The sequence below is a fragment of the Hemicordylus capensis genome, chromosome 2 (assembly GCF_027244095.1).
Source record: "Hemicordylus capensis ecotype Gifberg chromosome 2, rHemCap1.1.pri, whole genome shotgun sequence".
Lineage (NCBI taxonomy): Eukaryota > Metazoa > Chordata > Lepidosauria > Squamata > Cordylidae > Hemicordylus > Hemicordylus capensis.
Window position 1 is genome coordinate 98,084,373 of NC_069658.1, and position 26,472 is coordinate 98,110,844.

Sequence of the window (26,472 nt, forward strand, 5' to 3'; positions counted from 1 at the left end):
AAAGACTAGAATCAAAGGAAGATATGACATTAATATGTTTGTAAGCTATAACACACACACCCAAGTCCTGCTATGCTGCCTCATCATGGAGGGAGTGGTGTTGGTGTTCCTGGGAGGGATGAGCGAAGTATGCCGGGAGCTATACTCCCAGTAGGGTCACCTAAAGCATGAAGGTCATCCCAGCTGCCCAGCTAAAGCAAGCAGGCACCTATATTGGGCAGAAGCAATATAGGAAGTTGTAAGAGGCGGACGATCACTTCAGTGACAATGACAAAGGCATCATTTCATACTGCACGGGAGAAGGCAATGGTAAGCCACTCCTGTATTTTATCAAGAAAACCAAATGGATAGACAAAATAGAATATTTGTTGATGTAGTGCCAGATAATGGGCCCCCTCGGGTTGGATGGCACAGATGGCACCCAGTTATTGTTAACCGCCCAGACGAAAGTTTGGGGTGGTGTACAAATTTGATTAAATAAATAAATAAATAAATAATCAAACATGCTACTGAGGAAGAGCTGAGGATCTCTCAGAGTACCAATGGTGTTTATGATGCAGTTAGATTAAAGCCTTTTGGATGTCTAGCAGCTGATGTTGCCATGCAGAAAAAGAAAACCCAAAGCTGCAAAGACAGAATTACAATGGGAACACGGAACATAAGAAGCATGAATATGGGAAAGCTTGACACAGTGAAAGATGAAATTAATCGACTACAGATTGACATATTGGGCATCAGTGAATTAAAGTGGACTGAAATAGGACACACTCAGTCAGAAAATCATACCGTTTACTATTCAGGACACAAGAAACAAAGAAGAAATGGTGTTGCTTTCATAGTCAGGAAGGATAAAGAAATGACAGTACTTGGGTACAATGTGGTCAGTGACTGACTACTATTGATAAGATTTCGTGGACAACCCTTTTAACATGACCGTTCTTCAAGTCTATGCCCCAACGACTGATGCAGAAGAAGAGGAAGTTGATGAGTTTTATGCTCAAGTTCAGTCTGAAACTGAGAGAACATGCAAGAAGATGTGCTGGTGGTGGTTGGAGACTGGAATGCCAAAGTTGGAAATGGTAAGGAAGAAAACACAGACTGTATGGCTTAGGAAACAGAAATGAAGCAGGAGAACAACTTATTAGTTTTTGCCAAGCCCAATGATCTCTTCATTGCTAACACATTCTTCATACAACCAAAGTGGCGCCTATACACATGGTCTTCACCAGATGAAGTACACAGAAATCAAATTGATTACATTATTGGTGCAACGAGGTGGAAAAGTTCAGTTACAACAGCAAAAACATGGATGGGAGCCGACTGTGAAACAGATCATAAACTGCTCATGTGCAAATTCCAGGTCAAGCTAAAGTGGAAAAACAAAGCTATCCAGCTTCCATGGTATGATCTTGAGAATGTACCCACCATGGGGAATTTCAGAAAGCTGTTAGGAGCAATACTACAATGTCATCTGTAAAGACCTTGAGGATGGAAATAGACATAGGGGTGGGGGTAGGAAATTTTCCAAAAGATCTCTGAACTCAGAAGAAGGTTCCAACCTCGAATTGGTATGTTAAGGGATGCCAAAGGTCCAGTAGTCCCTCTTAATTTTTCCCCATCTCTGTGCAGAATGAGTTTTGTTCTGAGCAGCAGTTTCAAGGCAGTGTGTGTGGATATGCATTCATAATGGGGCCTTCTTGATTCAACCTGAGGGGGATCTAAAATGAACTGAGCTGACATCCAAAAACTTATGAGCATGCACACACCTTAGAGGGAACAGTGCAAAGGACAGATAGTAACGGATTCAGCGAATATTAAACAGATGGAAGGAGTATACTGAAAATCTGTACAGCAGGGTCATCAACATCTAAGATACTCTAGAAGATATCCCCTACCTGCAAGAACCTCTAGTATGGGAAGATGAAGCTAGATCAGCACTCCTGTCATTAACAAGTCAAAATGCTATAGGAATTGATGGAATAGCTACAGAAATATGGCAGAAGAAGAATCAGTCAAGCTCTAACCAAACTATGCCAGCAAATTTGGAGAACAACACAGTGGCCAACAGATCAGAAGAGGTCAGTCTACATACCCATACCAAAGAAAGGAGACCTAACAGATTACGCATATCATTGCACAATATCCTTAACTTCACATGCTAGCAAAATAATGCTCAGGATCATCCAACGCAGATTAGAGCTCTATGTGGAAAGAGAAATAAGCATGGTTTTAAAGTTTGAGGAAGAAACAGGGGCAGAGCCACCATTGGGCAAATGGGTTCAAAGAACCCGGGCTGCCGCCAATCGGGCCATGCCTCGTGGCCCTGACCCCCCCCATCTGATGTCAGATGCGGGTGGTGGTGGTGGTTTAGTTCCACAGGGGCCCTGTGGCCCCGTTTGGGAGTTAAATGGCTGGTGCTGCGTTCGCAGCACAGCCAGGAGTGGCTCTTCCCTGCCTTTAAGGGAACGTAGCGTCAGCCAGGCTCTAACTGCTGAATGGAGCCATGCGGTACGGGAGCCAGACCACGCCCCCTGCATCTGATTCCGGGGGTTTGGCTAGCCCCCACGTCTAACGTCAGATGCGGGGGTGGGGTGATAGGTGCTGCCGCGCCACAGCTGGGCACGGGCAGCTCGTATCGTGGCTCCATGCCTGGGAAGAAACATCAATAACTTGCGCTATGCTGATGACACCATTCTGATAGCTGAGAACGTGGATGATCTGCAAGCTCTAGTAATGAAAGTCAAGGAGTACAGTAAAAAAAATGGGAGTACTACTTAAGAAGACTAAACTAATGACAACGAGTATAGTAACCAGCCTCAGAATTAATAATGAAGTAGTGGTGGATAACTTCTGCCTTTTAGGATCGACCATCAATAGTAAAGGATCCAGCAGTCAAGAAATACATCGCAGACTAGCACTTGGTAGGGTTGCAATCAATGTTCTAATTTTTCATCTATGTGCAGAATGATTTTTTTCTGGGCAGCAGTATCAAGGCAGTGTGTGCACATGTGCATTCAGAATGGGGCCTTCCTGATTCAACCTGAGCAGAACCTAAAATTAACTCAGCAGACATAAAAAAAACTTGTGTATGCTTGCATATGCGCACAACTTAGAGGGAACACCGGTTGCAATGAAGACCTTGGAAAGTATATTTAGATGCCACGATGTGGCAACTACAAAGATTAGAATCGTTCGAACAATGGTTTTCCCCATGATGCTCTATGGATGCGAAAGCTGGACTTTGAAGCAAGATCAAAAAAGTATTGACACTTTTGAACTTTGGTGCTGGAGAAGACTTTTCAGGATCCATGGACAGCCAGGAAAACAAACAGATGGGTCATAGAACAAATCCATCCAGAATTTTCACTAGAGGCACAAATGACCAGGCTCAAATGATCATACTTCAGACACATTATGCGAAAACCCAGGACTCTCTCGAGAAGTCCATAATGCTGGGAAAAGTGGAAGGAAAGATAAGAGGACAACCAGCAGCAAGGTGAATGGACTCGATCATGAAAGCAATCAATGCACCCCTGAGAGACCTTAAAGGCCAAGTTGATCATCCTGGAGAGAATCTATGTGATCACTAAGAGTTGACAATGACTTGATATCAAATCAAAGATATTTTACTAGCAAGTACATACATACATACTGGAGGGCCCTGTCTTTGTGTATATAGATACACACAGGGTCTTCCAGTTGCTGGCTTACATAAATACTCACACTGAAATTAATAGGACAAATATATTTGACCCTTAATTTCAGACTGCTTTAAAACTAGTACACTCATGCCCAATTCAGCAGCCACATCCAATCCATCTGATCTAGTATATCATAGCTTATGCAAAAGGCACAAAACTTTTCCTTATTTCTACAAAAACAAAATCAATATACAGTTATTCAATTATCGTACAACAGCACTATTGGCACCAGTAGCGGGTATTTTAAAACTACGGTTAGCTACTACAGCACACAAGCGGCATCACTGATGCATACTTAAAAAGCAGACACGCAGGTGCCAGAAAGAGGAGTCTTGGGGACTCAGCAGGTACAGCAGCAGCCAAGTCGAGCGAGGACACACAAGAAAGGTGAGAGGCGGAGCTACCTGGGACACCTGGTTCTCAGCCGTTGTAAGGCTTCAAGACCATCAGACTGTTTCAGTGCTATATAGTGGAGTCTTTAATTATTAATGGAGACATCGAAATAAGTACCATAAGAAGAACGCGAACAGTTGCATGCCATTTCTTCCTCTGCATTTTTACTTCGCCACGCTTTAATCCAAGTTTGCCAACCCTCAGGATTGGCTCGGCGTCTCCAGGAATTAGAACCAGTCTGCAGACTACAGAAAGCAATGCGGCTTGATATTGTCAAAAATAATGTCCATGGCTTCAGTAGCTTCTGTCAGCGTAGGCTAAGGCAACCCTGGCTAATACTGCCACCCACTCGCCGTCGCGCTGCCTGTTGAATGGTTCTTCTCTGTAGCGGGCTGGTTGACTTGGGCCGCGGACCAAAGTACGTGCGTGTGCGCGGAGGACAGTTGTGGTCCTGCCTACGTCACAAACCACCTCTGTTGCGCATGCGTCAGCTGACCTGCCTTTACTGAACAGCAAACCGACCCGAGAGATAAACAAACTCCGCGAGGGAGGGAAGGAGCGAGCGCTCGAGCTGGACACGGACACGCGCTCTCGTCTCAGAAGCCCTTTCACCCCGCCTCCGCCAGCTGCGTCGCCGCAAGCTTTCGTACGTCCACAGCGTCCCGAACCATTCTCTGGACGTCGACAACTGCTTATTAGGTGCCTGTGAGGTAAACCGTCCTTCCTCTTAGTCCCCCGAGAGCGGCATTTGGGCTCAGCAGGGCAGCGAGGGCCTTTCCCCCCAGCAACTGGCTTTTCCTCTCCTGTCTCCAAAGAGTGGAGGAGGGATACCCTGCTGCCTCTGGCCCTGCTTCCTCCCGACTTTCCCGGGGGAGGGGTGAGCAGAAAAAGAGCGCCTGGACTGCGTCGGGGGTGGGGGTGGGAGAGAGGTTGATGAACTGCGCGCGCGCGGGGGGGGGGCAGTTGGCTTGGCCGCGCGCCTGGAAGTGTCCTGGAGCCAACTGGACGGCCCGTTAGCTGAGCTCGCGGGTTGCTGCGTGGCAGCAGGTGCCGCATCCTCTACTTGGTTCAAAGCCCGTTTCCCCCAACTTCTCAAGCAAATCTGATGCTCAGCGAGGAGAGGCAGCAATGCATGAGCTACTTTGTGGTAGTAGGCGAAATATTTGCCTTTCTGTTTGTCTTAAATGATGCTGGGGCTCAAGCCTGCCTAGCAGCCAAGCCATCTGCTCTGGGAGCTGCTGAAATGGGTGTGGGGGCGGGGAAGGTCCTAATACTTTAGTGCATTGCAAGTGTAGGTAACTGACATGTTAGATTTCGGCAGTACAATGAAATCCATAATTATGTAGCCAATGCATCGTTAAGCATTTCTGAACCTCGCATGTCAGTGAGTAAGTTAAGCCCTGTGTTCAGCTCTTTTCCACATAAGATCAATAGTACTTCAAAGCATTTAATGTTGGTGGGATTGGCTATTGTTTTTATACGTAGTACACTTCTACAGAGTTATTGGTGTCAGCAGATATGTTGATGTCTTGTTAATAGTTGACAAAATGACATGTCATGATGGACTACTTTCTTCTAGTAAGAATGCTCAGTCTTCTGAAGTTTGCAGAAATGCTTGTTTTTGTTTTGTTTTTACATTTATATTCTGCTCTTCTTCCAAGGAGCCCAGTTATGTTTATTCTCACAGTCCTGTGAGGTATGTTAGGTTGAGAGATCAGAGGCTGGCCCAGAGTCACCCAGTGAGTTTTATGACTGAATGGGGATTTGAAGTTGGGTCTCCCCAGTCCAGTTTTTCAGTGGCTTATTGAAATAATAGGAAAAGCTTATCCGCCTTCTTTAAAACTATTTAAGGAGGGTTTTATCTCTTTAGCAGGGGGAGAGTAACTGGCCCTGTCCACCCCCACCACAGTACTTCCAGTGTCTGTTGCTGGTGTCTATCTTATGTTTCTTTTTAGATTGTGAGCCCTTTGGGGACATGGAGCCATCTTATTTATTTATTATTTCTCTGTATAAACCGCCCTGAACGGGCGGTATAGAAATCAAATAAATAAATAACTTTATTTAATATAGACTACTAAAACTTTCTAAATGAGAATTGCCAACACTTTGTGTATGTGTGCTTTAGAAAGTATGAATACTTGTCTGTTTGCTCATTTTAGACATTTGAAATGAATATAGCATCAATGTTCATATTGAACTAAACACCGTGTTTTTCCTGAAGAGAAATCGTCGCAGAAGATGAAAACTTCTTAATTTCTTGTTCAACTAGATTCTTTTTTTTTTAAATGAAGCAAAATGAAAGATTGTTGGAGTCTGAAATTTACTACACTTGCATATACTTAGGGAGAGTCATATAAAGGAAGATAATGTAAATGAAGAATATACTTTTTTTTAATGAAAAACTAATACCTCATTCAGAAAACATGCTGGTGACATTTTTTGCTTTTTACTTTGTTCAGCACTAGTCTCCTAGGTAATTGAAATTTCTTTTTTGGAAAGTGAGGGGGCTTGTTTCATTTTTATGCCATGCTGTGTAAGGGTATCTCTTACACTATTTGTCACAGCTAGGAAAACTTTAGGGAGTGTGATGAAATTCAGGTTCCCATTTTAGCTCAAGAATGTCTTCACTTCCACTCCACTCTGAATGAGGGACATTCCTCCCTTTTGATACTGAATGAGGACAGACCTTGCTTTTTGTCATTTAAGGGACAGAGACATCAAGCTATAGTCTTAAACCCTTTTTCACAATAGGTGCCAGCTCAAAACAGACCTACCTTTAGACATACAGTGGTCCCTCGACTTACAAACTTAATCCGTTCCGAATGCATATTCGTAGGTCGAAAAGTTCGTAAGTCGAAAAGTGGTTTCCCATACGAATGCATTAGAAACGGATTAATTCGTTCCGGAGAGAAAAGGGAGGGGTCTTTACTCACCCCTTCCATGAAAGTAAGGCACTGTACTGTACTTTATTCCTTGTAGTAATCGGGCGGCAGGGTGCCGCCCGCTTCAATCTCCTTCGGCGCTTCTCGTAGCCATAATCGGGGCGGCAGGATCGCTCCCAGTCCCTGCCGCCCCCTTCAAGCTCAGTCCCCCTTGGCTGGCGGCCGCCCCCTGAAGCTCCCCAGAGGTCCCCTGCCGCCCCCTTCTTTCCGAATCTAACCCCATTTAAGAGGACGGCAGGAGAACTCCCTGCCGCCCCCTTCCCCCTTGCCGGCTGGGCTGCAACTGGCTTCTAGGAAGCCTTTCGCGTGCCTGCGCAAAAGGCTTCCTAGAAGCCAGTTGCAGCCCAGCCGGCAAGGCAAGCGGATGGCAGGGAGTTCTCCCGCCGCTGTGCGCTAAAGTTCCTTAACTTTTAGGGAACTTTAGCGAGCGGGCGGCGGGAGAACTCCCTGCCGTCCGCTTGCCTTGCCGGCTGGGCTGCAACTGGCTTCTAGGAAGCCTTTTGCGCAGGCGCGCGAAAGGCTTCCTAGAAGCCAGTTGCAGCCCAGCCGGCAAGGGGGAAGGGGGCGGCAGGGAGTTCTCCTGCCGTCCTCTTAAATGGGGTTAGATTCGGAAAGAAGGGGGCGGCAGGGGACCTCTGGGGAGCTTCAGGGGGCGGCCGCCAGCCAAGGGGGACTGAGCTTGAAGGGGGCGGCAGGGACTGGGAGCGATCCTGCCGCCCCGATTATGGCTACGAGAAGCGCCGAAGGAGATTGAAGCGGGCGGCACCCTGCCGCCCGATTACTACAAGGAATAAAGTACAGTACAGTGCCTTACTTTCATGGAAGGGGTGAGTAAAGCCCCCCCTTTTTAAGTGGAACCCCCCACCCCAGTGCCGTTCGGATATCGAAAAATTCGTAAGAGTGCAGCATTTTTTTCCGTTTGTAACTCGAAAATTTCGGTTGTCGAGTAATTCGTAAGTCGAGGGACCACTGTACAAGTTCAGACCCATTGAGGAGGAACCTTGAATGTGGAGGGAAAACCTCAACCCTGGATCGTCTTAAAACCAGATATATCCTGTCTCTTTTAATCGGATCCCAGAGCTGTCTGTCTCTGGTAGAGTGGGAAAGCCTTCCCCCTCTTTAACAACTATAAAATAGGAGCCCAGTCCCCCCACCATTTTGTCACCAGTCCAATCATGAGTAATCCAAGTTAACATGTCACCAGGTCCTTCTGGTGTCCAGAAAGGGAGAAGCTGTAGAGATTAATGCTCTCTCACCCAAAGACTTGCCTACAGCTAGACTAAGGTGTTAGCTAGTTAGTTAATGTTTTGTATTTTCTTCTGAATTACTGTGTGCCTTTCTTTACTTCCCATTTCACCTGTTTCCCCCCAATTCCTTCTATGTGCAGCCCTTATTTACTTAATACATTTCATATAATTAGAAGTAGCTTCAATCCGGTTTTAAAGGTTCTGGAGGGTTCCTTGCAAAACACTTTCTCCATTTGCCTTGTAAGATCATGCACTCCTGATGAGTTGTTCTTAAAATATTTTATATATATATAATTCTCTAAGGCATACCCATGGCTAACCCTGTCCGTGGCAGCACTCATGAGAGTTCGCGAGCAGAAGCACCATGGTGATTGGGCAGTGGAGATTCCATATGCAGATAGGGAAGAGAAACCTGTGAGAGCAGAAGCACCATGGTGATTGGGCAGTGGGGATTCCATATGCAGATAGGGAGGAGGAGCCTGTGATGGTTAAGGACAGTTGGAATGCAAATGTTAGTAGTCGGAAGATATTTTTGATTGTAGAGGAGAGGAATCTATATATGTATATATAAAAGGATAGTGGGAAGTGGTCTGCAAAGAGAGGGGTCGTGAGAAGGGAAAGAGCCCCTTCAGGAGAAGGAGGCTGCTGTTGTGAGTTAGATGAGGAAACAAGATGAACAAGATCTGTTAACTCAGGAAGGGAGAGAGAGAGAAAAAGGGAGGAGAAGAAAAATGGGGAAGAGCAAGTAGAGGAGAGAGAAAAAAGATGGGATGGGAAGAGAGAAAGAAGGGAGGGCAAGGGACAGGCCCGAGCCTGTCAGTGGCCCGAGGGGAATGAGTGGTTATGGTGGCGGCGGCAGCAAGGAAGGGCCCAGTCAACCACCTCTGCTGTTTGGAGCTACCAGGGCCATTGGTGGAGGGAGGCAGGCAAGGCAAGGGAAGGGAAGGGCCCGAGGGGAACGAGCAGCTATGGCGGTGGAGGCAGTGAGGAAGGGCCTGGTCAGCTGCTGCTGCTCCTGTGGGGAGGAGCAGAAGTGGGGCGCAGGTGAGGGTGGAGAGGTCTCTGGGGATAGGGGGCTGCAGCTTGGCCAGTAGGCACCTGCAGCACTGCAGGTGCGGCCAAGAAGGGTGAGGGGGAATTGAGTAAAGGGATGGAGGAGTGACCAAGAGAGGTGAGGGGGGTGGAAGCAACGGGATGGAGGAGGAGACGCAGGAGTGCAGCTCAGGTGAGAGTGGAGAGATCTCTGAGGTGAGGGGGGCTGTGGCAGGGAGTGAGGGGAGCAATCAAGTACTAGCATGCAGATGCTCTGCGTGGGTTAAGCTAGTAATAATTGTTTATCTAGACTTGGATTGTGTGGCCCTGGCTGCAGTCCCAGCAAGTCCCAAACTGGACAGTTCTAGGGTGTTGAAGCCATGTCTGAGCCTGGTTAGTGGCTTTAGATAGTCTTCAACTGGTGGCAGCCTACCTTGAAGGAGTGGCATGCTCCTAAATTGGGATTCAAGCAATCCCTCTTTTGAGGGTAAGTCTCTAGGAAAATTTAGGGTAGTATTAGGGATTAATACTTCTCATTGGATCCTCGGGGGAGGTGAACAGAGGATGTCTGGTGCTCATCTACAACTTCCTGGAAAAGACCTGTAGGGTCTTCTCTATCAGTTTTATAACATTGCTATTCAGTGTTCCCCTTTAACAGGAATTCCCAGATGTTGACTACAACTCCCATTATCCCCAAGCAAAAGTCATTGCAGCTGGAGATTCTGGGAGTTGTAGTCAACAACATCTGGGAATCCCTGTTAGAGAGGACACTGCTGCCATCTTCTCTTTTAGTGGTGCAGCATAATGCAGTATAAACATTCTACTTGAGATTCTTTATTCTCTTAATTGTACAGTAATGAAATAATGAAGACTTTCTAAAACATGTTCCATTGATGGCTACAGTACTTCCCCAGAGACCTAAAGTTAATCCTTAAAAGCTAATGAAGCTACTTATCAAAACCTTGTTAATCTCACTCTGAAGACTGTGTGTTTATAAAGTGCAAACATTTGGAAAAGATCAATGAGTTTGCTTTTACATTCTTTCCTAAGAACAAAATGATAGCTACTTTCCCAATAATTGATGATTTCCCCATCCGCTTTGGAATCTGGTGCATACAGGTTCAGAAAGGAAGCACTGCAGAGTTGCTAGTTCTTTTTTCAGTTCTTCATTTTGGGAATACGAACATTTGCCCCAGTGATTAACGCGCCTAGAACTTTATGGTCTCTGGCTATATAACTTCAATTACTGAAAACCTATCATACTTGATATCTGTGAACTCTTTGTGAGCAGCTACTCATTTTTACAGTATTCTTGCTCATAGGTCTGTGGTTCAAAGTAAAATTAAAATATTGTGGTAGTTTAATGGTTTTGATCAAATTTTAGAAAGCTGCTGAAACTGATGTGTACAAATGCTCTTTTGTAGTGATCTCTTCCCCTACCCCATTTCCTTTTATTTTACTGCTATTTTTCCAGGAAAAACCTTGAATTAAGAGATCTTCCAGACACCTCTAAAATGGCCTCTACAGTAATTAGCTCAGTTCCTACTACTGCATCTCGATTTGCTCTTTTACAAGTGGATAGTGGCAGTGGATCCGATTCAGAATCTGGAAAGGGAAGAAGTGGTCGGAGTGCTGGGAAGGCCCAAGGTTCAGGCAGCAAGACAACCACAAATGAAAAGAAAAAGGAAAAAAGGAGAAAAAAGAAGGAACAGCAACAGAGTGAAGCAAATGAGGTGTGTTTCTGTAATGAATTTTCTAAAATAATCACAGTCAGACAAGGGAAACTCAAATGTAGTATTTTTGAGCTATACGTAAGATATGGTGAAGATTCCTGTAAGGGCTGAAATTTATATCAGCTGCCTTTGGGATCCGTTGTAATCCTTGCCCTCAAAACCACTTGAGTTGTAACCAAGTCCTAAGCATGCTTGCTTGGAGTTGGTAGCTCTGGGTTCAGTATAGCTTTCTTCAGTATAGGTGTCCTGGGATCATAGTCTTGCTGTCCATGAGTGACCGTATTCCTAAATTAAACAAATTATTGTTCCTATTTCTGGTATGACAGTTTCAAGTATAAATGTTATTGAGTGGTAATAAGAGTTATCCAGTATTTAAACACATGATAAATCAACAGTGCTTCTAAAGCATTATTGGTTTTGTGGTTTTTTTATCTCTTTGATTTGGCAATTTCTTTAAAGTTGATTTCCTGACTTAATATTTTATAGCTGCCTATGATAATTGTAGTGCATCACTTCCTGTGGAATTCACATAAAACAATGTGAGTTTACTATTGAAGTGAGTTCAGTTCATTACTATCAATTGTTTAGTAAATTTAATCACTTGAATAAATATGCTTTATAAAGAGAACCTTTGTTTTACTGTTGGTGTTTTATATTTTATAAAGTTATTCATTCATATTTGCTGTCTTCCTGTGTAGCTCAGAAATCTCGCTTTTAAAAAAATCCCTCAGAAGTCTTCTCAAGGAGCCTGCTTGTCTCAGCATGAGCAAACACTACACAATTCAGCACAGAAGGACTCTCAAGAAGAGAACTGGCAAGAGTGGAGACAGAGAGATGAGCAGGTAGTTAAAGTAAAATATTTATTGTAGCAAGTTTAAGCACTAAGTCTACAAAAAGCATGCTTAGGCACTGTCACAGCTGCAGTCTTATTTTCATTCCTCAAAAATCCCTCCTCCAGATTTGCATCTGGTGGGAAGCTGCCATTGACATCAGTGGCAACTTCCCTTTTGACCAAGTTAGCAGCTGGCAGTCGTTAGAACCACATCCTGGGAGTAAAAGGTTAAAAACCTATCATCATGGTGTCTGTCTAATTGATGACCTGCATGGCTGCTTGTTAAAGTTTAAAAAAAAAAAAAAGTGTAAGGGCAAATATGAAATTTTCCCATCTAGTTTGGTCCAGAGATATGCAGGAAATCAGGCCTGCTTAGCACAGCTAAAGTTGCAAGTCCTATGTACACTTACCTGAGAGTCAGCTCCATTGAATGTAGTACTTCCTTCTAACTAAGCGTGCATAGGATCAGGCCATAACTGATAGCACAGACCTGAAAATGTTTGTTCAGAATAATGTTCTGTTTGATGAGACTTGCTCCCTAGTCTATGTGCTTAGGACAGTAGCTTTGGAAGCAACTCCCCTTCAAGAAGAAAGAACAAATCTGGCTCCCATTTCTTTCATGATTTAAGGGGAAACTGGCTTTTCAAGTTATCTCCCTTTCTAGTTATCTTCTTTTTCTGTTCTCCTGATTCCCCCCCCCCCTTCTCTCTGCTCTCTACTTCTTGCTTTATATCTAAAAAACTCTGTACAGATTATGTACTTCCGAGCAGAAGTAGGCATGAAAAGGGACAGGAAGGGTTAGTTTGGAAAATGGGATTTAACTGAAGATGTGTATAATCTCCTTTCACTCCTTCAGTAAGTTAGACAGGAAAAGTGGCATCGCATTGTATATTTGTAGACATTTTTATTAAACCAATAAATAATAGCAATGGTTTCAACAATTATTTTACTTAATTTTGACAAAGATTTGCTCATACTTCAATACCAAAACTAAAATAAAGTGTCATCTGTTTGTTTTTACATGTATGTCCTTCTCTTCCTCTGAAGAACCTGAGTAATGTACATGGTTATGTTTACCTCACAAAACAATCCTATGAGGTAGCTTAGGCTGAGAGATAAGTATCTGACCCATGGTCACCTAGTGAGCTTTATAGCTGAATGGGGATTTGAACTCAAGTCTCCTAGTTCATTATTCTAACCACTACACCACACTGGCTATCAAAAAGAAGATGCCAGAGATTAGCCCTGGAATCTTCTGCATGAAAAGCAGATACTTTACCACTGAGCTACAGCACATCTTCACACTATCAATAATTGTGTAGGCTGCTACTGAACTCCATAATTATGTTGTGTTTTAAGGCAGAATATTTGCTAAACATCTCTGCAAAATCTGAAGCTTAAACAATATGTGCTATTGATGGCGAGACTATTTACACCAGATGTATGGTATACACATAAGATGACTGTTGTGTAGATTTTTCAGCTCTGAGCCCAGTTTGTTTCAACCACTCCCTCACCAGATGCTGTTGAGGTCTTGCTTTCTTTTACTACCTCACTTTACATACAGAGTATAGGAATTGGAAAATAGTTGAAAACACCTGTTCCAAAACACGCCTCAAAATAAGTTGGTGATGAGCAGCATTAAGCTGGTTCTGTGTGTTTGTTCGTTCTGTGTTTTCCCCACCTTGGTTATTTTCCCCCATCTTGTTTAGTTAACTTCTGAAATGTTTGAAGCAGACCTTGAAAAGGCATTACTTCTAAGCAAACTGGAATATGAAGAGAACAGAAAGGTATTTCCAACTTTTACTTTGATTTGATCACAGTAGCAGAGGTATAGGCTTCTGGATTGGCTTCAGGATTGTATATTTTGCTAATCTATGGGATTTAGAAATTGTATGTCTTCATATGGAAGCTGTCTGCAGCTAGTTTCTAGAGTCTCTCCCAAGGATCATATCTCAAGCTGTTTCTGAGAGTTCCCCCAACCCTCAGGAGTGGGTGTTGTTGTTGTTTTGAGAAATTGCATTAGAGATGAGGGATAAATTGTATTAGGGACAAGGAGATGAGAAAGATGGTTTGTACAAGCATCACTGCAATAATACTTCTTAAGATGCAACAAATTATATTCACTATAAGTATTGTGTTCTTCAGTATCATTGTGTAATTGGAGTAACAAGTACAACTTTATTAAGTCTTGTCTAGTTTCAGACCACAGTTGGATATAGCATAGCATTTTTTTTTTGTTCTTTATTAGATTATTTATTTATTTATTACATTTATATCCCGCTGTTCCTCCAAGGAGCCCAGAGTGGTGTACTACATACTTAAGTTTCTCTTTCACAACAACCCTGTGAAGTAGGTTAGGCTGAGAGAGAAGTGACTGGCCCAGAGTCACCCAGCTAGTTTCATGGCTGAATGGAACTCGGGTCTCCCCGGTCCTAGTCCAGCACTCTAGCCCCTACACCACGCTGGCTCTCTTGACCAACTTACTGAAAATAAATGAGTGTAATGCAAGACTTTGGATTTTCAAGCAGACTTTATAATAAGAATACTCTTGTAGAATTAATTCCTATAACACCAGTAGATTTACTGAGAAATAATCCCTGAAATCATCACTACATCCATGTACAGCAAAGGCCTTTGGGCCATTTGTGCCAGATGGAGTCAAGTTAACAGCAGATTGAGAAAAGGAAATTCACTTTCACATATTGCCTAACATTCTACCGCATAATGCAGGCAGTGCAGACCCACCCGTACTGCTGTGGGGGCTGCTGTGCAAGAGGGCTATTCTGGTACAGTTTACCTTGTGCGATCACAGGTTGTACTTCTTGCATTGGGAATAATGTAAACAGCATGTGACTTGATCGCACAAAGATGCAACAGAGTTCTCTGTGTGTGTTAGTCCCACAATAGTATGGTTAGTCTGTACTACCTGCATGTCTGCAACTATTTTCTGTAATGATGGTGAGCACAGGAGCAATTGCTACTATGAGAGCAAGTCTGTAGTAACTTTTATGTAGTTCATGGTACAAAACTGGAAGTGCATATTCTTCATTGGAGAGGAAGTTTCCATGGAGTTCAGATACTAAGCATGAGACTGAAATACTGCAAAACACTTCATTTGCATAACGTTTCCTTTTGGAATATGTGAAATAATGCCAAATGATTTGTTCTTTTGAAGTTAAACAGAATTGTGAACTTTTATTCCTTTACAGGACCATGATCATACTGAAAATGCTTCTCCTCCATCAAAGGCTGCACACAAGAAAGAGAAAAGGAAAAATCAGCAGGGGAAAGACAAACCTCTCACAGTGTCTTTAAAAGATTTTCAATCTGATACTAACATAGGTATGTTTGTACCAGTATCTGAATGTCACACAGCTCTATATTTCCATTCTCCAGCAAGGAAAGAGTGCATCAGATGGGTTGTTCTTCATTACTCAGTCCTAGTCAGGGTCAATCGTAAATCTTAAATGCTGCACACACACCCCAAATAGGAGGAGTCTCCCCTGGAATCGTAGTTCCACCCTGTCTATCTCCAAGATGGCAGGGTAGTTGTGGTGCGCTTCACTCTTTCCATGTGTTTCCACCAATTCTGCCTCTCCTATCCTCTATATAATCTATACTTCTGAGGAGAATGACCATCAGGTAAGTGCCAGTGATTCATTTTCAAGCTGGCAAAATAAGGAAAAAAGCAAACGCTTCTGGTGCTTATAGCCAGCCAGAGCATAACCAGGGAGTTCATCCCTGATGCAGACAGCTTGCTTTCTAGCACTGCTTCGCCCCTGTTCCATGCAAGACCTGCTGAGTGGAGCCGTCAAAGAAGAAAATGGCAACCAGTTCAAGCTCCCTTCCACATGCTGGGACATTAGCAGCACAAGAGTCTGGTTGCTCAGGCAGGGGATGGAGGCCCGCGTCCGGCAGAAGCTTCTGCAACCTCAATCAATCCTCAGTGTCTCCCATTCCCAGATGTGCTCTTGGGCGTCCAGAGAGTCTGGTTGAGGTTGGAGATACAGCCTGTCTCAGTTCTGTTCCTGGGGAGGATGAAGCACTTATGGATCCTTTCGTTGGGGAGACATCGCTCTCTAATAATGCCAGGGAATGTCTTGGGGTGTTTGTTTTGAAGGAGATAAAAAATGGGATTCTCTGATCAGTGCTGGTCCTCTCACAAAAGGGGGCATAGTTCAACTCTATGGGATTCCTTATCTCCCAGCTCAGCCATCTAATTTTGGCGCCAACAGCCCCATTTTGAGTTTGAAATAAAATCTTCCTAACCATTCACCCCTCCCCAATCTCATTCTAGTACTCGTTTGGTATTTGCCTAATCCATGAGATTGCATTTGGCAACGTAGACGGGATTCTCAGCCCGACAGACAGTCCCCAGTGATTCCTAACCTCCCATCCCAGGATGATGCGAATTCAACTATTAACATTGACTCTACGCCGCCACCTGATCTTGAGAGAGCCATCGACAGGCTTCAAGCTCAGAGGCGGCGACAAATGGGAGGCGGTGGGGAGCTTTCAAAGGAAGAATTGGAGTCCACTCCCTCCCACAGACTCTTTTAAGCAGGAGGATTTTGTGATCCTGCTTTGGAAGGCACACAGTTTTAAAACTCAGTTCTCCTGATTCTCAGACTCAGGACTACCTTGGACCTACAACAAGAAGGTGAAAAGGAGGTTTTCCCTTCTAAAGGATCTGATCTTCACATTCCTTGCTCAAAATTCTTTTTAAAAGCTTTCCTAGAGTAGTGGAAATCCCCAGATGTGAGCAGGGCCCCTCCCATCTGTGTCAAATGCTTGTATGGTGTTCCTCATGACATCATGGAACTCCTTAAAATTCCTCTTACCCACTGTCCAGTGGCACTCTAATCAGTGAGGCTGTGTTATCCAAAGCTGGAGATGATTTTCTCAAGGACTTTGAGGATAAATCTGCTCTAGCTATGCACTCTTCTATGTCTATTTTGATTTTTGCCAGAGGATCTGCCACCTTCGTAAAATAATGATGATGGTGAAGCTGGTCCCTCGGGGCAATCCACAGCTTTGTCAAGTTTTAAATAAGCTATTGAAAGCTGTTGCATTTATGGCAGGTGCTAGCTTAGACACTTGAGTTTTCAGCAAGGGCCCTGTCAGTGGATGTCTCAGTCAGGAGACACTTGTGGCTAAAAAACTGGAAGGTGGGTCAGAAATCTAGGTCTAATTTTCATCCTCTTTGTTTTTGAGGGTTTTTTTCCTGAGATTCTCTGGAACTGGTGCTGGGTGAAACCAAACTGTAAAAGTTTTAATTGTAAACCGCCCTGAGCCATTTTGGAAGGGCGGTAAATAAATCAAACAAATAAAAAATAAAAGGCCATGTCTTCTCAAGGGAAGGAGAATGAGATAAATTTTTGCCAGATCAACTTTGTTTCGTCCCTCCTGTTCTTCTTTCAAGTATAAATAACCCAGACAGGACTGTTTTCATTGGTGCCTTTCCAAGGCTCCCCCCTCCCCCAAATAAGGCCCACCCAAGACGCAGCAGCCTTCCAAAGGCTTCATGTGCACCCACCAGTCACAAGGACTGTCTTCCTCTCCCCCTGCCCCGGTTGAGGGTCATCTGCATCTCTTCTCATGCATTTGGGAACAGACATCAGATTGGGGGGTTCTGGACACCACTGGAGAAGGATGAAAGTTGGAGCTCACAATCCGGTCTTTCAGCCATTTCCTACCTTCCCCAAGGTCCCACATAGCAGAGAAACACCAGCTAGTCTTAGACACGATCAAACATCTCCTGGACATCAGTGCCATTGAGGAAGTCCCTCAGACCCAAAGATGCTTAGGCATTTACTCCATTTTCTTTCTAGTACCTAAAAGAATGACAGTTGGAGAGTGATTCTAGACCTGAAACACTTGAACCACTCTTTGAGGAAGTTGAAGTTCTGAATGGAGACTGCGTTCTATTCTGGAAGCCATTGAAAAAGGGATCACTTGTCCTCAGTGGATTTCACTTAAGCTTACCTGCATGTCTCCATCCATTGAGACTTCAGAAAGTATTTGGAAGGAAGTCCACCAACTGCGGACATTTTCAATTCCGGCTTCTGCTCTTTGGTTTATCTTCTGTGCCTCAGGTCTTTATCAAGGTTATGGTGGCACTTGTGGCACACTTGAGGATCAAGGGCATCCATATTTATCTGTATCTGGATGACGTTTTGATACAGTCTTGTTCTCTGTGTTGAGGTTGTTCAGACATCAAGGTCACAGTTCAAGCCTTTCAAGAACACAGGTTTGTAGTCCACTCTGACAAGAGTGCCTTGAATCCATCTTGCCACATGGTTCATCTAGGGGCCTTTATAGATACATGCCAGGGAGCAGTGTTCTCTCTCTTTTAAATCTGTGTGCAGAATAAGTTTTTCTTTAATTTTCTGGGCAGCAGTATCAAGGCAGCGTGTGTGCACGTGCATTCAGAGTGGGGCCTTCCTGATTCAACCTGAGTGGGATCTAAAATTAATTGAGCGGACATCAAAAAACTTGTGTGCATGCCACATGTACATGCTTTAGAGGGAACACTGTCAGGGAGTTGTCTCACTTCCACAGGTCAGGAGGAAGTCAATAGCAGCCACTTGCCACAAAGTGAGAGGTCACAAGAATCCCTATCTTTTCATCCCCACTCACTTCTTGGGCAACATGGGTTCTTGCTTCAATCTGGTCCCATGGGTGAGGTTCCATTCAAATCCCCTTCAGTGAACTCTTACCATAGCAGGACAGGATATCCTCCAAAATGTGGGGTCCTATACCCTTCTTGTTCAAGTCAAGACCTCCCTTGAAGTCAAGAACCCCCCCTGGTGGGGGTTCTCAATCTCTGGGCTGCAGGGTATATCTTTTCTCCTGGCTGACAAAATCCAGGTTATGCTTTTTGCTTATGTGGGGAAATTAACTCAAATCAGGTGCAGTTCTGTCACAGTAGCAATTTGAGCAAGTCTGCTGTATTGGAAAGGATGAGGAGATGTAATTAAAGTTTCAAGGCTTTATTTGGGGTAAAGATGGGGAAATACAGAAGGTGAAAGAGTTTGGTCAGCAAATTCTATAACTTTAGCTAGCATTTCTAAGAAAGAGTTCAGTCCCCTGCTAACTGAGCAAAGAGGCACTATTTAAAAGTGGTGATTATCTTTATTTAGCAGTGGGGGGGGGGGCAACTGGCCATATCCATCCCCACCATAGCATCCCTTCGGTGGCTGTTGCTGGTGTCTGTCTATCTTATGTTTTTAAGATTGTGAGCCATTTGGGGTCAGGGAGCCATTTTGTTTGTTTATATCTATATAAACTGCTTTGGGAACTTTTGTTGAAAAGTGTATATTTGTACACATGTATATAAATATACATTGTACTTGTAGAGTCTAATTCAAGGGTTTTTAATAAAAAGTGCCTGGAGAGCGGGGAGGGAGGCAAAGAAGGAGGCAAGGAAGCTCAGAGGGGGAGAGAGAGAGATAGCTATAGATATTAGTGTTGCCTATCCTTCCATGCGTGTTTGGTGCATTTAGGTTGGGCAGGGTGCATTCTTGGAGGTAGAGAGTGGAATGCAGCAGGGAAGAGGGCGAGGGGCAGCAGCCATAGCTTGCAGCATGAGAGAGTCTGTTGGATGGTAGGATCTGAGCAGAGTTTGAATGGCTTCTGAATCCATGTGGTTCTTTTGGAGTAGTTATAATGTGAAACATGCCCTGAGGCAATCATTGATTCAATCAAGTGGTTATCCCACCCTGTGGGGCAGGGAGATTATTAATTAATTAATTACTTGAAAGATTATTGCAAGACAAAAGTTTTCAGTGCTGGGATGGATTTAGTCATCACAGGGGTGTCCTCTTGGACAAAGGCAAGGGCAGGCTGTGAGAGGGACTCGGTCTATGCTTGCTTACTATCTCAAAGCTAAAGCATCTTATGTGCAAAATGCAGATCTGTTGGTTTGCTCAGAGCATCTCCTTATCTTCATTAGCCACTTCATTATACTAACAAGGAGGTGAAATGGCGAGGTATGGGCTCATCCTGCTGAGCATGCCACCAGTTATTTTTGGATGGGGAGTATCTCTCCCATGACAACTTGCTTTAGATGAGTTTGTTCAGCTGGCTGCCTCCATGAGGTGAGGGGCTGGCAGCATCCTTTTGTTGTTAATTGGCTTTCTAAACAGGAGGCATGCTGCCAAACTTTGCTTGCACCAATGACCCACCCATGCCAAGCTACTTGAGTCTGCACTAGGTGAAAAGTTCACTGAGGCTTTTAGCCTGTGAGTTAAATCATAGAGAGGGGTACTTTTCTGCGTGACTCCAAAATATGGCTTTTGGCAACAGCCCTTTAATCTGTTTTAAGACTCAACTATCTTTCATTCTTAATATCTTCATGTTAAGAGATTTCCAAGGGGAAATCTTAACCCTCCCATTGTCCACAGATTCCTCACATGGGACTTGAACTTAGTCTTTCTGGCTGTCACAGAGCCTCCATTCAAGCCCCTTACGTCAGAGGACTGCAGGTGCCTCGCATCCTCAAAAAGAAAGTTTTTCTTTTTGGTTGCAATTACTTCAGCCAGAGAGATTCTGAATTAGGCACACTCTCAGGAAAGAATGGTCTAAGCTTCAGGATTCCGTTTTACTCCGTTTTACTCAGGACTGACCCCTCTTTCATTCCCAAAATAAATTCAGCTTTTCATAGGACTTGGGAATTGTTTCTACCTTCCTCTTGTCCCAATTCTACTAGCGCCAAAGAGAAATCTTGGCACACCCTTCATCTCAGATGGGCTATTAAAATTTGCTTCATGTGAACCAAAGGTGTATGACAACTGGATATCTTTTTGTCTCCCGTACATACCTACTCCTTGGGTAATAAGGTTTCCTTCTCAACACTTTCCAGGTGAACTACAACATGCCTACTCAACTTCTGGTATTTCTCCATAATCAGGGGTTTTACCTCATTCCACATGTAGTACTTCCATATCGGCTGCCTTTTCCACACATTTTCTGTTGATTGATATTTGCTGGGCAGCTTTGTGAGTTTCACCTTCTTCCTTTGTGCACCACTGTTAGGAGAAGGGTATTGCATTAAGCAATCAGGATGTAATTGACAGTCTGAGTGGGACTGAAGCTCATGTAAGTCGTGCTGAAGGATGCACTCCTTCCCTGCTGGAGAATGGAATATTGTGACTTACTTGAAGAGTTCATTCTCAAGCAGGAAAATGGAACAAGCCCTTTATTTGAAGGCCATTCTATTCCAAGCTCTGAACACTTGGAACGGCCTGGTTTGTGGTCGGAGCATTCTTTACTTAGTGCATTCCCCTTCATCAAGGGTTTGTCTAATTTCGTTTTCCTGTTTAGGTTAGATATACTGTTTTTTCTTGTCTGTTTCTGTTTTGTGTCTGTTGACTATGGTTACCTTTTATTCTGTGTATGCACTGTTGGCTTAATCAGTTAGACCTAGGGTTCCAGGAGATGCTCTTCCTATTTGAGGGAAGGGGGGTGGAATTCAGTGTTTCTGATTGGCCCTGTCTAGGAGCAAATCATGAGGAGCAACTCGCCGTTGGATGTGCTCCATTTCTCTGCTGAGAATGAACTCTTCGGGTAAGTTGCAATACTCCATTCTGTCCCAGACTTGGAAGGCTGTGGAGGTTCTGAAATGGTGTTTGAAGTTGGTAATGGGTTGCATGTGGGCAGCAAGCAGAAATTTAATACAGACTAGACAGAAGTGCTCTTGGTCAGGAAGCCTGATGAATGTGTGTCGGCGTGTTCTGAAAGGCTTTGAAGGACCACATTTGCAGTTTGGGGCTGATCTTGGGGGTGTAGGTCACGGTGATGCCTGGTGGGGCCTTTGCCCTTCTTTGGCCAATGCACCAGCTATACCCGTTTCTAGCGAATTCAGATCTGACTACAGTCATGTATGCCTTTTATATCCAGATTGAATTCTTGCAGTGCATTCTATGAGGGGTTCCAAAAACCATTTTAAAACTGTATCTAGTGCAAATTCTATCATAGTGACTGGTGCCAGATCCAAGATTTGATTTGATTTTTAAAATTTGTATGTGGCTTTTCCAACAAAAAATTGAACTCAAAGCAGCTCACAATAAGACTTTATTTATTTTATTTTATTTATTTATTACATTTGTACACTGCCCCAAACTTTCATCTCTGGGTGGTTAAAAAAACCCCCAAACATTTCAGTTAGCACAACATATTTATAAAGTATCAGTAGTGAAAAAACAATTTAACAGATACCTAATACAGCAACATTCAAAAATGATTTAACCAAAAAATCAAATATAAATTTCAGTTAAGGCCCAAGAGCAGTAATTCAGCAGCATAATACCACAAATAGTCTACATGCAAAGATCCAAATTATTAAGTGCAAATGCATATAGATTCATAGAAAGATATTCTAAGGTCATGCTCATAGAGCATACAAAGAATTGTTTCATAAACTACACAGAGCCTCTGCTCTCACCAGATAAGTCCCCCACTCTCACCTGGGCCACATACCTGTACTCAATCTTTCTCATAGGAGAGTACTGATAATACAAATATATGTTTCTGGAGGCTAAGACAAGGAAATGGTGTCCTTGCTCTTCTCTGAAGCAGGGATGCCCCTCCAGGATTGCTTTATCAGGGATGACCCTGGGGAAATAACCAGTCTAGAAATGGCTATTGATCAATTTCTGGGCACAATGTAAAGTGCCGGTCATTGCCTTTAAAACCCTAAATGGATTAGGACCAAGGTGTCTGAAGGACTGTATCCCTTTCATGTTGCTACCCAGCTCTAAGGTCAGCTGGTGAGGCCATTTTGTGTGTCCTGCTGATGTTGGAGGTTTGATTGGTAGTTACGTGTGAAAGAGTGCCATTTTTCCCATAATAATTTTGATTATTAAGTCAATTGATCATTCACTCAATTTACAGGTATAGGCTTTAAAACCTTAAGATGTTCTCTAGATTATATGTGTATATGTTGACGCCTGTACACACACACAGTCATTCTAATCTAAAGGTAAAGCTGTTAGCCGGCATTGGCATAATTGTGTGCCTGTGAACCCCTGCTAAGGTGGAAATCTCTGATTCAATTTGGGATGCAAACGGACTTCAGTAATCTTGGCATACATTCACACAATCATGGTAATGTCAGTTACCAATCTTAAATCTAGAGCTGAATGATTTTGTGAACCAGGTCCTAGTCCATATAACTTGAGGGCATTTAATTTAAGGCTGTGCCGAAACGAATCCTAAGCTCCTATTTTGGTATCTGAATGTGAGCAAGTACTAAAGGTGGGATCCAAAGTGGCCTGTGTGAGCAAAAAAAACTTCTGTATGTTGTGGGGAAGGGGGCAGTTCGCATCCTTTGCACTTGATAGATTGTGGCACTGGAAGGTCACTGTGTGATGCTTCACCATGAGGTTTTGATATGTTTATGTGGTATAATCAGCTGCTGCCACCACATGAGAAAACTTTCAACACTTACGCTGATCTCTCAAGAATATCTGGTTGGTTGTATTACTGCTTAACAATCTCACTGTCTTCATGTGGGAATCGACAGTAGAAGATGCCATTCAGGATAAACAGCCAAAGATTTATTCTTATTCAGAATAAAGGTGGTAATACTTCTCACAGAGCTACAAAAACTTCTTCCAACCAGTAACAGAATCTAACCAACCTTATTTAACCCCCAGACTCCTCCGTCAGCATATAGAATAGCCACAGTGCTTTTTTTGCTTCTACTACGTTCAGTACAAAGCTTCCAGTATACCTTTATACCTTACTACAAACGTAGAAATATTTCTAATTGAAATGCTAGCATAAGAGAAGCCCCCATTTCATCACACCCTGAACCTCAGAAGCAGTTCTTTTAAGCACAGGGTGGTACAACAGGAATTGAAATAGGTAAACCTTGCCACACATATGCACACAGCCTTTTGAACCCCTGTTTCTCAAGAGAAGCTTTCTGTTGAAAGAAACTAGATGCTACTTTATTAGATTTTAAAATCTGCCAAATAAAAACAGTCACTTGTAAAAAAAGAAAAAAGAAAGAAAAAAAGCACTCGGACTACCTGAAAGGATTCTAAGATGATTTAATATAGCATGAGCTTTTGTGAGTGATAGCCCATTTCATCAGTTGCTGTTACTAGAGAAACACAGGAAAACAGGCAGTTGAAATCGCAGGATGAAAATATTCAAAGATTCTTAAAGAGACAAGCGTTAAAATAAATCAAGGTTAATCCTTATAATACGGCAGGAAACCATAGTGTCTTATCTGTGTCCAATACAACCAAATGTCTTGATAAATTCCTGCTCTGCTATTTCCTGGTCCATAAGACTACCAGAATCTTAGTACAGACATTCAGGTCCATGACACTGTGACCACACATGTTAAAAAGCTCACTGACCAGGTTTCTTGGTCATCTTATTTCTGATGTCATATTTATGTCCATTCAGTCTTTATCTAAAGGACAAACCTATTTGCCCAATATAAATAGCTGATGGGCATTTGGTACAAAATATTACATATATATTGCATATACCACGTGTCGATGCATGATGCCTTGTACTGTGTATGATAAATGGTGCCATTGGGTCAATGTACAGAATTCTTTGTATTGATGAAAGTGCATCTGGGTTTGTTGCATGGTTTGGTGCCATATAATGTATCTGATAGAACAGGTTTGTTGTTGGTTAGCATAAACATTGGATTAAGAGGCTGTCTTTACGATACTAATGGCATGCCCCCTATGGATTCTTTGAGATGGGGTTCATTCTCAATGGCTTGTAGCTCTTTTATGATATTTTAAAGTATATAGGATTGAGAGCTATAAGTTAGAACAAAAAGAGTCCTGTCTTTCTCCCCCTGTTGTCTGTTGTGTGTATCCAAGTAACTTTGCCCTAGGCAACATTCTGGCTTTATGAAGTTGGTTGTCAACATTAATTCCAAGAGAACATGGTATTTGTTAGCTACTTGAGCACCTAAATGCAAGCTACTTAAGTTTTACCAATTATATTTTTTCCACTTTGTTTCAGATCACCTTCCTAAAAAGCAGGAGGTAGGTATCTGATTAAATAACTATCTTAGCCTAAGGATATTTAATTAGAGGCATAATTAGTTGTTTTCAGTTTGTCTGCATCCTACTCTAAAATGGTGAAATAGCTATTGAGTAGATAGAGGCTTGAGGTACATGTAGGAAGTGTATCTGGATTGTGATCTGTTGCAGCCATGAGAAAGGGTTCTGCGCCTGCGCGGGAACATTCGGGCAGAATGGACTAACTCCTCGAAGTGCTTAGCCCCACCCCTTGCACGTGGTGTGTTTCCTCAGTTTGGGCGGGCTAGCATTTTCTCCTCAGTTCCTTTCTGACCGCCATTGTGTTCGCACCTTGGACTGGAACAGTTTTCTGTTAGGAAAAAGGTATAGAAAATTAGTTTTCAACTTGTAACAATTTGGGACAGGACCAGACAATTCTCATTCTACATCCCTTAACTTTGACGAAACAAAAGGAAGCTTTATTCGGTTACGATTTTGGCCTGGACTCGAATTTTGAACATACACTTGAGTATTTTTAAATCCTTTATTCCCCAATCCCATTATGGATAAGAAAAAGACGTTCAAACATTATGTTTGCTGAACCCCTAAACTCCCATGAGTGGATGATCATGACTTGTGTTTACTTTGCTTGGAGTTAGAACACAACACCTCCCCCTGTAAAATTTGTTTAACTTTATCTCACCAAACGAGAAAGAATAGAGTGCTACAGCTGAGGGCAGCTCCTTACAATGAGGCACTCTTGCTTGGCACCCCAATGCCTAAATCTCCAGTTGATGCTCCCATGCCCTTGACATCAGGTACAGTGTTGAAGTCGATGTTGAGCATGGTACCGAAGCTACACAGTCTAAATCCTCGACCTGAACTTCCGCTTCAGCACCTACCGGTACGTTTAAAGCACTGAAGCCACCTTCAGAGTTTTCCCATCGGAAAAAGCATGAGTCCCAGCATCGAGATTCCGATGCCGAAGGAGCACCGCTGCACAAGAAGCAGCAGCAGAAGAGTTGAAAGACTGCTACCGAGGCTACGTCCCGTGCTACTCCTTCTTTGATGGTGCTCCAGTCAGCGCCCATGGTGCCTCGGTCTTGTCCGGCTACCCGTAATGTTGTGATCCTGGATTGTCTATCCTCCATGGATCAACACCAAGCTTCGACATCAGTTGAGAGCATTCCCTTTCACTGGACACAATGCCGAAGCAGTCACCACCTCCAGCGGCTCACCCAACTCCACAAGTTTCCTGTCCTTTACTGGATTCCTTTAGCATCGATGTCAAGGATGACAACATGGAAGCCAATTTGGGGCTGGGTGATGCCCAGCAATGGTTGAACTTGCTTGACTCTAGCAGAAGCACAACTTCGAGCTCCACCTTCTATTGCTTTTTGAGGCACGGCTCGATGCCAAAAACGATGGCATGGCTTTGTTGATGCCAAAAATGCCAGGTGCTTCGCTTTCATCAGCTTTCAGCCTTTCCATCCAACAGCGAGCCAACTTTTGACACTGCAACCTGCAAGCCCGCACATCTGGAGGGCAGCCAGAGAATATGTAACCATGCAAGGCTTATTTTGTGAGAGGC

General features: G+C 43.5%; 1 protein-coding gene across 5 annotated transcripts in view; it reads left to right on the forward strand.

The window, feature by feature from the left end:
• Positions 1–4,578: 4,578 nt before the first annotated feature.
• Positions 4,579–26,472, forward strand: part of GKAP1 (G kinase anchoring protein 1) — a 70,962-nt gene continuing 49,068 nt past the window's right edge. Inside the window, exons 1-6 of one of the 5 annotated variants that reach the window (XM_053304044.1) lie at positions 4,579–4,804; positions 10,790–11,048; positions 11,747–11,890; positions 13,593–13,670; positions 15,093–15,225; positions 24,883–24,905. In XM_053304044.1, the coding sequence (XP_053160019.1) occupies positions 10,830–11,048; positions 11,747–11,890; positions 13,593–13,670; positions 15,093–15,225; positions 24,883–24,905 (597 nt within the window). In that variant the 5' untranslated portion in view covers positions 4,579–4,804; positions 10,790–10,829. Of the gene's footprint in view, positions 4,805–4,824; positions 4,972–5,087; positions 5,245–6,546; positions 6,568–10,789; positions 11,049–11,746; positions 11,891–13,592; positions 13,671–15,092; positions 15,226–24,882; positions 24,906–26,472 lie in introns of those variants that run through there. The other 4 variants (XM_053304047.1, XM_053304046.1, XM_053304045.1 and 1 more) reach the window with 4 other exon arrangements.